Consider the following 12,360-nt stretch of genomic DNA (forward strand, 5'->3'; position numbering starts at 1 on the left):
ATCACTAAAATGGCTCATATTTAATGAGGCAGAATTGATTGTAACTATTTTAGGTACCACTAACCTCATTAAAATGACAAAATGAATGTGATGAGAATGGGGGGGGGGGCGGCAGTATCAACATTAATGATCAGAACAAGTACAGCGATATTTTTGGGGAAAAAAATTCTATTTACTATGGCAGTTAATACAAGGAAGATTTTGCTTTCAATTTTTGTGGTCATCCCTTTTTTCATTCAAACGAAATGAATTCACCTAAAATTGCGACATGTTTGATTCTTATAAATCGAAAATATCCATCGTAATCCTCAGCAGGGCTGCCCATTCACACACCGTAAGGCCGGAAATGGACATGGAAATATTTCTTTCACTGATTTAGTCTGAATTTTAAGAGGACTACATACAGTATTGAAATATCATTTATTACTATTTTTTTTAAAGCAGTTGAAACAGTTATTTAGTGGCACCGGCATTGAAACTCAATGGATGAACGACGTCAACAGACTCTCACAGACTCAAGGGCTCCTTGTGACTTGAACTGTTCATTTTTATTGTACGTGTGAAGATTTGAGAAGCTGGTCCAAGTGTCAATCAAGCACAAGAGCCCGTGTCCCAAAGTTGAGTCAACTTTAGTTGTACTGAACTCCTTTTCATTTTCAGTACGCTGCGGTCTGGTCGTCGTACAGAAATTAGACTTGATGTTTGTGTTGTGAAAGTGGGCCCACATAAATAACACAGGATGACTTTACAATGTACCCCCCCCCCAAAAAAACACCCCAAAACAATTATTTTTTCTTGAGCGAGCCACTTTTCTTGTCTGACTTGGGCTTCTTCTTGTCTTTCCTGGCTTTGCTCAGGTTCTCGTACACGTCGGACTCTTTGCTTCTGCCAAGAGAGAGATGGGAGGTTGAGGGAAAAAAAAAAAACAGAGGAGGTTGGACTGCACATGCTTGGGCAAACTTGTGGCCGCGAGTTTGAGTTTTGAAATAGATCGATGGGCCAAGTCGTACGGATCGAACGACTCCCCCTCCCCATTCTGACTTTCACTCACTTGGCAACGCTCTTGCTCCCCGGCGGGTGTTTGAGCTGCAGATTTTCATACTCCGTTTCAAGCTCCTGTTGGAGGAGATAAGACCAGGGGTGAAATCGATGTCACGGATTACTTTTCCGGCCAAAGTTCATCTCTCACAAAGCACTGCTGATAAAAAAAAAAAAAAAGCATCTCTGGGCGGCGGAGCACAAACCAGCAGAGAAAGGTTCAAAGGTCAGCTGGCACATTTGGACATTGTACAGGTTATTGTCTTGAAGGCGCCCTTTTGCTTCTCCACATTAAATCTCAAATTCGGGGTATTGTATATAGTAACACAGATTTGTTTTTTTTTGCTTGTGTTTGTTTAAAAAAATACCAAAAAAAAAAAAACATACATAAACACACACACACACACGGGAAAATGACCCTTAAAAGAAACATCGTATGTTAAATCGCAATAGAGTGGTACCTCTACTTACAAACGTCTCTTTGAAGTTACGAAATGCCTCAACAGGAAAATATTGCCTCTTGTTACGAAAGAAATTTCAAGATTGTAATTGTAACATGTATTTGTTGCATATTTTGATGCATTTTTATGCTTGATAAAACATTGATGTCTGAAGTTTGGGCTTGCTTGGAACGGATTAGGGCATTTAAATGGAAAATGCGTCTCTACTTACAACAATTTCTAGTTAAGAAATTTCTTCCGGAACCAATTCTTTTCGTAAGTGGAGGTAGCACTGTATTCAAAAGGTTGTAGCCCCGCTTCCTACCATGTAGGCGCCATCTTTGGCCTTGGTGGTCTGGATGTACTCGGAAACGGACAGGTAGATGAACTTGTACTGGGCCTCGGTCTGGACCATGCCGGAGCGCTGCTCGCGCACCATCTGGATGTACTTGGAGATGTCGATGTCACAGTTTAGACCTGCGGACGGACGAGAGAGCTCACACATTCACTCACATTCAACTTCAGGTTTTTTTTTTTTAACTTGTGGTGGCATGGGCAGTATTACCTATTGTGTCAATTGTCTCAATGATCATGTCAATCACAACAATGGTGCCCGTCCGACCAATTCCAGCGCTGCAGACACAAAGTAAAATCAGTGTGACGACCGAGTGAAACCTTAGACAACTTGCAAATTGGGGCAGCCCGACATCAAGGTACGGCGCTATCTTATTGACAGCGCTCGTGGCGAAATGTAACTCCAGGTCACTTTGGTTCGCAGGGAAACTGTTGTGCAACACGAGGGTAGAGGTGGAAGGGTAAGGGTGAGCATTCCCAAACACGGGCGGAACAAAAGAGGCCTTTGTACTCCCGGCGTCACAAGCCGAAACATTCTTCAAGGATAAACTATCGGTCGACTGCAAATCTTGAGCTAGGCTAATCCTGAAACTCGGATCGTTTTAATCTTAACGCTGCGTGCAGTCACCAAGACTCTGTATTGATTGGTGTGAACAGGCGTCGGGTTGGTCTGTGAAGAGCCCATCTGAAAAATCTCCATGTGTTCAGTTTGATGGGTTCAATGTGTGCCATGGAGTTCCTCAGGGCTCCATCTTAGATACACCATCATTCTCTATATATCATAACAATTTAGGCTTTAAACTTCAGTTCAATTACCTTCTTTAAAATTGAGCCTGAAACCGGGATTTATTTTGCAAAATTGACTACTGCAGCTTCAGCCCTCGACATATCGGTCTAACTGTTGTGGACACCAAGTGCTCAAGGACTTCTGCATGACGGCAGATTCGTTACGGCGCTGCCGGTCACTTGAAACGGAGCGCCGACTCTCCGTATCATCCGCGTACCTGCAGTGGATGACCATGGGGCCAGCATTCGGATATTCCGCTTGTTTGGCGTTGACTTGTGTGAGGAAGCTGAGGACGCCGCCGGGCTCCTGCGGGACGCCGTGGTCGGGCCAGCTCAGGTACTGGTAGTGCCAGACGGTGCGGGAGTGCTTGGGCTATGGACGTGAAGTGAAACGCTAAGCAAGTTTCACCGGAGTGCAGCGAGGTGAAAAAAGGCGTGCGGTGTCCACCTTGTTCACGGGTGCTATTTCCAGCACTCTGACTTTGTAATCGGTCGCTTCCCAGTCCGATTTGGAGGTCACCACGTAGCGGCCCACCTCCTTGGTGCCCGGGCTATCGGGCCAGTACGGCACACATTTATTCTGCGCGCACAGTCAGGCAGAGAGACGTTAAGGCTACACACAAAAAATAAAAACAAAAAGCCCACACATAATTTCTGCCGAGTAGCTTTTGGCTGTTCATTTAAATTATTACTACGACTGCTACCAACAGTACTCCAGTCTGATCCCAGCGCGTGTGCTTTCTGAACACCCGCAAAGATGCCAGAAGATGGTGCCAAATCCCTCTCTGATAGAAAAGTAGTGCTTTGGTGCCATCTTGTGGCATTTGGTGTGAAGGAACTATGTTGAACTGAGGGGAGGAGCTTCTTAAAGACAGGTGTGTGCCCAGTGTAATAGAAAAGTAGTGCTTTGGCACCATCTTTAGCATCTTAGTGTCGGGTAACTGTGTTAAGAGTCGGGGTGGTCTTCTAAGCGGCAAAGTTGTGTCTTTTTGCCATTCGTGGTCAGGTTTGATCCCTATTGCTGGATGAGAGTTGTTACAAACATTCACTTTTGATCAAATTGATGTTTCTTAAATGATGTTTCAAATCATAAACAGGAGAAATGTTACAGTACATCATAGCGACCAATAGCATCGGTGTGAATGCCTGATTTCTGCCACCTGGAAATATACCGACCCGCCCTTTTTCCACCTCCCTCGTCGTCATGACGATGACCCTGGTGTTCTCCTGCCACACCATTTGCCAGAAGTCGTTGACCGTCGTTGCCAGGCAACCCTGAGTGGCAATATAAACTTTCGGATTCTCCGACTCCCACAAGGTGTTCTACAAAGCGACCCGGGGGGGGGAGACAAAGTCAACAACTTTCAGCTCGTATCTTGGGAGGTGGGCAACCCAGAGGCCTGGGGGGGGGGGGGGGGGGGATTTTGGGCCACGTACTCGCATGTAGTTGGCGTTGATGTAATCGGAGCCCACCGCGTTGGGGTCGGCATCCTGCAGGGTCACTCTGGTGTCATTGACTGCAATGAAGAATTCAAAACATTTTCAACATTATATATACAGTATATATATATATATATATATATATATATATATATATATATATATATATATATATATATATATATATATATATATATATATATCCCCCCCCCCACAGTATACACACACACTTTAAATCGAATGTAAAGAATTTAGCAGCAGTTTTGACCCCGCCCCCCTTTTTTTTGGCTTCCATTCAATGGACATTGTGGCTGCCTTATAGTGTGTGCTGTGTCCACCTGCAGGGGGCAGTATAACACAGAAAAAGAGATATGCAGTCCAATCCAGTGGATGCTCGCTACTCGAGGCCCGGGCCACTCTGTGAATAGCCCGCAAACAGCCATTCTAAAAAAAAAAAAAAAAGATAACAACACAAGACTTACAAGGAAGAATATTCTTGTATCTGTTTTTGGACTTGTTCTCTGGTCTCTGGCCTTCCTCGCGACTCTTTTTCACTTTTGCCTCCAACTTTTGAAGAGCCTGCGTGGCAGTCGTGAGGATGGGTTAGGAATTCAATGTCCGCTCACGACGGCCCTTCAGGTCAAAGCTTAAGTCACTTTGCTGAAAAGCATTCAACACGTTTAAATGATAAGATTGAGAATTCCACCACCACTAGATGGCAGCCCAGCGCCAATCTTTAATATCGTGAAGCCGGAAAGGTCACAAAACAAACACAATGGCGATGATGAGCGATTTGACTTACATCAAACTCCTCCCAGAAGCCCGCCTTGATTTTCCCGCCTTCGGCCTCCTGCTTCATGAGCGTAGTCTGATCCAATTCTTTCACTCGACTGTCGATGTCGGCCGCGTTCACTCTGGTGGAGTAATAAGGCTGCCGGACGCACGCGCAATTAAAAAAAAAACACCCAAACAATTCCTATGTAGCTTACGTATTCCACATCCCAGCGTACTTGTTTGAGGTGCACCCAGTTCCCCGAAATCTCCTCGATGCCTTTCCGTTTGTAGAAATCCACCAAGTCGCTGAGCGTGTCGAACATGTCCGAGCCTCCCACGGTGTACCACTCATTCTTCAAAAAGAGAGAAAGAAAGAGAGAGCGGAAAGAAAAAAAAAAAGATTGAATACAACTAAAGTCCCAAAAACAACACGCAGAGACGCGCACACACACCTGACACATGATCTTGATGTGCGACACTCTCCTCGCGCCCGTTTTGCCGCGCTCGTCCGTCAGAACCGACAGGACGAAATCTCCCGGTTTGGAAAGCGACTCTCTGACCAGGAAGGTGCCCGACTCGTCGCGAGCGATCAGCATCTTCTCCGCGTTTGGACCCGACAGGTGGCCGTGATACCACCTGGGCATGCGGATGAGCTGAGGTGAGCGTGACGCGGTGGAGTCAACATCACGCAACGTTGAGATGGAAGGCGGCGAGATGAAGACAACGTACGGCGCGACAGAAATCGGATTGGAATTTGGTGAGGGAAGAGATAAAGACGTCGGAGATGAAGTGCGCTCTCGTGAAATGAAATCCATTCGTATTCGATTCATTGCTACACTTGGTTTCTGTGTGCGCGCGCGTGCGTGGAAGAGTCAACGTAGACGCCGCTGGGTTGGGCTTAATTTTAGCCCCACTTCTCGATTTCTTTCTTCTCAACTTCCTGCTTTGCGGTCGGAAAATTTTTCTGATGACAGATTTTGTGGCTAAAGAGGACAGAGTATTTTTAGTTGTCAAACAAGCTGGTTCTCCACCCCCCCCCCCACCCTCTTCATCAACTCTCCACCTCAACTTCTGAGCATGTGGCTAACCCCTTTGAAACCCTTCTTGTCAATTCTAAAACATTGTGCACACACAAAAAAAAAATGTTTAAAAACAAACGGAGGAGACAGAATTAATTTTTTTGTGGCGGTCGGGTGGGGGCTTTGGCCACAATTGCTCAGGAAAGCGCAGCAAAAATAGTCGGCGTTCTTCACAGAGGATAAAGAATAGAGGCCCGTGAGTCGGAGGAGTCCCGCATCGACTTTTTGTGTCACCGCGATGCCGTTGTTTTGCATTTTTTGTTCGCATTGAGATAAACATACTCTGTTTTGATGTTTGACACTAAACATCAACTGGGAGTGGCAATAAATATCTCTAAATGGGCTTTTTGGGGAAAAGTGTAGATGGCAAACTGCTCCTTGTTGCCAAGATTTGATTTGAATTAATGTGGGGGGGGGGGAAATAATAGTGTCGGTCTGAAAAGTGCCCAAACTGCAGGGTGACTTCCCTGGACGCATGAAAGACGTGCCTAATAAAAGAGCAACTCATGTCCAGCGCAGAGTTTCCCCGAGATGCGGCAAAAAAAAAAAAAAAAAAAAAAGCCGATGAGGACACGACGGCGTGTGCAACAGAGGAAGGCGAGCGAGGAAGGTCTGGCCATCGCTTTCGAGAGTGTCAAAACGGCAAAGTTTCCAACCGCAGCGGCAAAAGGGAAGTTAGACAACTGACAGAAAGGAGGACAGCAGGCGGGGGGTGCGGGGGGGTGGGGGGGCGTGGGGGTGACACTCACGCTATCGGCCTGACTCGAGTGTTGACTGATTGAAAGTATAAGTGCATCTTTTTCACAGTCGGATGGACGGCACAAACCGTGTGAATCACGACCGGCGGTCAAACCCCCCCGCTCCCCCCCTCTCATCTCTCAGTCAGTAATGTGACCGTTAGAAAAAATGTTTAAAAGACGAGGGTTGATCGTTTCTGTCCAAATGCGAGGCGTGAGATTTTCAGCGTGAAACGAAACGAAAGGGGAGGGGGTGGGGGGGGGCTGCGGCGGCATCGAGCATTGGCACGGACCTCTCGGTGGTGGGGTCGGAACAGTTGAGCGGGTATTTGAGCTCGATGACGGTGCCGTCCTTGTCCTGCAGGATGCCGTTGTCGGCCGTGTAGTACTCCACCAGTTCGGAGAGCGTGGCAAACTTCTCCCCGCCGTAGAGGTCGTAGTAGTCCCCCGTGTTTTGGATGCGGATGTGGGTCACCTGCTCGCCCACCCTGACCATCAAACAACAAGTCCGTTTAAAAAAAAAAAAAAATTAATAAAAAAAAATAAAAATATATATTTTAGAAACTGTTTTGCTTCCCAGTATCTCTTTATTTGTATGCCGTGCTGCGAAAACGACATTTGTGAGCAAACGGAGAGAGCAAATTTCTATTGTGAAACTTTAATTTGACACTTTTTAAGCTCATGAAAATTCTAATATATTCAGAGGAACGGCCTTTAAAAAAGCTTTGATGTAGAAATAGGTAGCTTTTAAGATTTGGCAACCCTTGCACTTGACAAAAAAAAAATAAATCGGTGTATTTTGGATCAAAATAATGCAACTTAGAATGCTTAAATTTGAACAATAATCAAGACATCAAAATGAAATTTTTTACAGTGTATAAATACTGTTCCCAATACGCGTGCCCCTCCGGCCCAAACAAACGTTCATGTTTCTGTAACAATTATTTTGTTGTATAAAGATGCTTTAAAAAAAAAAAAAAGCGCTGAACTAAAAAAAATTGGTGGTGGCCATCATTTTTCAAATGTCTTCTGAAATAACGATAAAAAAAACAAAAAATGGTTAAAAAGTCGAGCTAAATTGAGAGCGTCGGCATGAAAGAAATGGCGACGTGATGCTGCATGGTGTTGTTTCGATGAAGTGGTCTGATAAATTTGTTTTACGCGATACACACGTAGTCACATGCTTTTTTTTTTGGTTGTTTGTTTTGTTTTAATGATGGACGATGACGGTTTGGGCATTTTGGACAGCTATGGGCGGCTCGCATAGCTTGTGCTCAAAGGCAACTTTGCTTACCTAATCATTCGTAATCACAATTTAGTCATTTTCATATTTTCTGTTCACAGTGCTGGGCACCCCCCCCAAAAAAAAAATCAAAGTTAACGATAAAGAAATAGCAAAGGCGTTTTACGGAATGAAACGTGATAAAGTTCGCAGCACCCAGCCAAAGTGTCAGCCTATAAAATAGAATAACGGTTGCGCGACAGCCAAGGGGTGCACAAAACAGCAATTTTAGGATTTTTTTTTTAGGGGAGGGAGCATCCCTATCGAGCGGCATTGTTACCTGACAGATAGAGAGAAGTCGCCCACGTTCTTTTTGCTGGGTCGGGCCAGAAAGCTGCCGGAGATGCCCTGAGTCTTCAGCAAGTCTTCGGCCTGCAGGCCTGTGATGTCTCTGTGGAACCACCTGCGTACGCGCACGCGCACACACAAACACACACACACACACACACACACACAAATACTTGACTGTTCCAATTTGCATTCAAAGCAGAGCTGAACAACTTTTTTTTTAAAGAAAACAAAAAGCAACAAATCAATCTGTATTGCATTGCAGTGAAAACAACAACAAAAAAAAAGATGTATTTATTGATCTATCCAAAAATGACGGGCAACCCGCCATGAATTAAATTGACAGACAGTTCAGCTACTTCGTTTTGGAGTTACTAACTCAGGAAAGACGTCGACTTTGGGAGTCTTACGCTGCGACACCTTCAGAAAGTGAACCTCAAACAAGTTGAGCGTACTGGCAGAAGTCAGTCAGTAAGTCGGATGAGCCCAATCACGGAAACAAATTTGTGACGATTGTCCGATTAACCCGCCATGCATGTTTTTGGAATGCGGGAGGAAACCGGAGCACCCGGAGAAAACCCACGTAGACTGCAAACAAGAAGGCCGAAGCACCAATCGAACCTCTGCACTGTGAGGCCGACGTGCTAACCGGTGGAGCACTGTAATGCTGTCCCAAAAAAATTTTAAAAAACGAAATATTTTTTCAAAACGTTTAAGGGCCAACAAACACAAAGCCGTTTTTTTTTCTCGCCCAAAAGTGCAACCTTTGCGATATTTGAAAAAGCAGTGCAATGTCGACTTGAATTCCATTCATCGCTCGATTGAAAGCCGCCTTTATTTCGCCGACGTGTAAAATATACGCCGGCGAAAAAAAGAAAATGAAAAATGAACCGAGTGATGATGACGGTGGCGCTAAAATTAAATGAAAGCAAAAGCTAGGCGAGCACGTTTTGCCAAGTATGCCGTGTGTGAGCGCTTTTTGCCACCTTTGGCTCCAAAGAAACTGCCCCATCGCAGGCACTTTGTATTCATTGTTGCATAAGAAAAAAAAATACCTCTTTCCGTATTTCAAGCAAAACTAGAAAAAAAATCGGCTGTGAAATATTGCCGCCACACCGTGTCAAACTCGAGGATCATCCAGAGGATTTTGCAATGAAAACGGGGGTGCGAGGGTGCGCCGATCACTCTTTGAAAGCTTTTCTTTTGCTGTGCTCCAAACCACCAAAAAAAAAATTAATAATCACTTTTCTTTCTTGTAATTTTCACAAAACCGACTTCTATTTCTTGACTTTAAAATGTCTTGAAATATTTTCAATGTACGGTGTACGTTCTTTTTTTTTTTTTGGTAAACGATGTTGATTGTCCCCCGCTTTGCTTCGTAAATGCTTGTGGGTGTTCTGTCAAGCGCGTTGATTTCCTACGCATAAAAGACAAAAATGACAAAAATGTAGCAAAAAAGGCTTTTTGGTGTGCCCGCTTGATGATCTCTAAACATAAAACGCACCCCCGCACCCCTCCCACCCCCATAAAAAAAAAAAGGGTCCTGCACACAAAAGCCATAAAAATAAAAGAAAGCAGAAATAATCACATGATGGAGAATCAGAACAGCTGAGGGGCAAGAAAGAGAAGAAGAAGGAATGGAAAGAGAGAAGTTGGCGCCGTTGCTTCACAAGGAGCGCTCGGCGGCAACGTCCGCTCACCGAACCATGTTGGCGCCGTCACAGCGTCTCGGTCAGACGATGACAAGAGTGAAGGCCGGACAGGAGGCCTGGCACCTGTGCAAAAAGGCATCCGTTTGAGATCTCATTATACAAAAAAAAAAAAACAACAACAACAACAACAACCCCCCCCACCCCCCACAGAAGCTCAACTCATTTCTGCTGACATTTTTGACTTTGCACCCCAGCGTGAAAAGCAACTTACCCGTTTTTCTTTTCCCTCCTGGCTCAGCTTTTGCGCGTGCGACCCCGGCGGGAACGCAAACAAAAACGTCCTCCTCTCGGCTTTCCCCCCCCCACCCCCTCCCAAAGGCGAGTGAGCAGCTCTCGACACTCTGCCCTTCCTCGCCGTGGCTCTGCGCGAGTCTGCCTACCGTCGTCTTTCACTCTTCCTTCCTTTTTTTGTCGCTCCTTTCACAAAAAGAGTGAAAGCCCCGACAGGAACCAGAAGAGCTGACATAGGCGGAATTCCTCCCTTTTTTTTTTTGGTGGTTGTCTTTAAGCGCAGGTCAAACATTATCTGTTGGCATTCTGAAAAGAATTTCCAAAGTGGTTGTTGTTCAGCATTTTTTTTTTTTTTGGTGTCTCGGGTCCGCCTGCCCACCTGTCTGCTGCTACTCTGTTCTGTTGCAGGTGTGTGCGCGAGCAAGTGTGACAACACAAAGGTCAGCGGCACTGTATACTTCCTTATTCGCAGCTCAATACTGTGTGTGTGTGCGTGTGTGTGTGTGTGTGTGCGTGTGTGTGTGTCCGCGTGCAAAATTGTTTCAACACAAAAACTGACAAGTTTCCCACCGTAACGCAACACTCGCATCAAAATGGAGGACATGTTACATGCAGCTGACGTGCGTTCATTGGCCGTAATATCAGAGTGGATATAAAAAGTCTACACACCCCTGGTCAAATGCCAGCGATTTCACGACAGGAAAAAATGTCATCGTCGCGATCGAGCTTTTCAAAACGTTGTCCGCTATTAATGCGGCCTAAACACGGCACGTAATATAGGAACTTGGAAACAGACAAAGGCGCATTTGTCGACTCACCCACGTCATTCTTGTTCCTCTTCACACGCCAGCGAGACCCGGCCTTGTGGACTTTTCTGCAGGAAATGATGAATTAAGAATTTTGAGATCACGTCGACCTAAACCTCAGGACTCGCAACTTTTTTTTTTTTTTGGGGCAACGTTTCACCTCCTTCCGTATATTTCGCCGCCTGAAAAGGTCCACTGGTGATGAGATGAGACTGCCGCCCTGCAATTTGCTTTAATTTTCTTCAATTGCCGGGAGATAAGATGTTGCTTCCTGACCGGGTCTTTGGCTTTTTTTTTTTTTCTCTGGAAAAAAACTTTTATCAAGTGATCTCGTTGTGCAAAGTACACACACACGAGACAAAAATATTGGGACACCTACGTTTCGCAATTTCTGAATGGTCCTAAAAGTGATTTACTTACTATAAATAACAAATCGGTTCATCAATGCACGCTCGTGACATATAGATGGCTGAAACGTAAAAACCTTTTTTTGGGGGGGGGGGGGGGGGATGACAAAGACATTTCCTTGCGGAATGCCATTTTTTTTGACGCGTCAAATTCACCAATGAGAAATTTTTGTAGATTTTGCGTGTTAACATGGCAGAGCAAAAAAAAAAAAAAATGTCAGAGGGACAAAAATTAACCGGTGTATTCTTTTTATGGGTAGCATAACCAGGTGGAAACCTGGTTGGTCTACATATAGCATGGGTGTCAAACTTAAGGTCCGGGGGCCAGTTCTGGCCCGCCACATCATTTTATGTGGCCCACGAAAGCAAATTAAAGATGTCAACTTCCATGATAGGGCGGCCCGGTAGTCCAGTGGTTAGCACGTGGGCTTCACAGTGCAGAGGTACCGGGTTCGATTCCAGCTCCGGCCTCCCTGTGTGGAGTTTGCATGTTCTCCCCCGGGCCTGCGTGGGTTTTCTCCGGGTGCTCCGGTTTCCTCCCACATTCCAAAAACATGCATGGCAGGCTGATTGGACGCTCTAAATTGTCCCTTAGGTGTGAGTGTGAGCGTGGATGATTGTTTGTCTATGTGTGCCCTGCGATTGGCTGGCAACCGATTCAGGGTGTCCCCCGCCTACTGCCCGGAGACGGCTGGGATGGGCTCCAGCACCCCCCGCGACCCTAGTGAGGATCAAGCGGCTCGGAAGATGAATGAATGAATGAACTTCCATGATACTTGTCAAAATATGGACCAAAGTTTCATATTCTCATATGTAATAAATAAGAGAGACATTGTCAGCATTTTTTTGGGTGCCAACCCCCCCATGACAGCAACTTAAACAGTCATTGAATAATCCGTTATTATTGACTTTTTTAAAATGGTCTCAGTCGTTATGTCCCTCAAAGGGAAATGGTAACTAAAATGTGGCCCGCGACGAAAATGGAT

At 45.4% G+C, this 12,360-nt stretch overlaps 1 protein-coding gene across 1 annotated transcript; it reads right to left on the minus strand.

The window, feature by feature from the left end:
- Positions 1-526: 526 nt before the first annotated feature.
- ptpn6 (protein tyrosine phosphatase non-receptor type 6) lies at positions 527-10,050 on the minus strand. The gene is made up of 15 exons (XM_052065127.1): positions 9,919-10,050; positions 8,211-8,333; positions 6,942-7,136; positions 5,285-5,468; positions 5,069-5,185; positions 4,861-4,989; positions 4,541-4,637; positions 4,056-4,135; positions 3,795-3,941; positions 3,067-3,198; positions 2,837-2,991; positions 2,044-2,111; positions 1,804-1,955; positions 1,052-1,116; positions 527-885 (listed from the first exon to the last, which is right to left on the minus strand). The coding sequence occupies exons 1-15, from the start codon at positions 9,924-9,926 to the stop codon at positions 786-788; spliced, it is 1,752 nt and encodes a 583-aa protein (XP_051921087.1). The 5' UTR covers positions 9,927-10,050; the 3' UTR covers positions 527-785.
- Between the last annotated feature and the right edge of the window lie 2,310 nt (positions 10,051-12,360).

This window comes from Hippocampus zosterae, chromosome 5 (genome assembly GCF_025434085.1).
Source record: "Hippocampus zosterae strain Florida chromosome 5, ASM2543408v3, whole genome shotgun sequence".
In the NCBI taxonomy this organism is placed as follows: domain Eukaryota; kingdom Metazoa; phylum Chordata; class Actinopteri; order Syngnathiformes; family Syngnathidae; genus Hippocampus; species Hippocampus zosterae.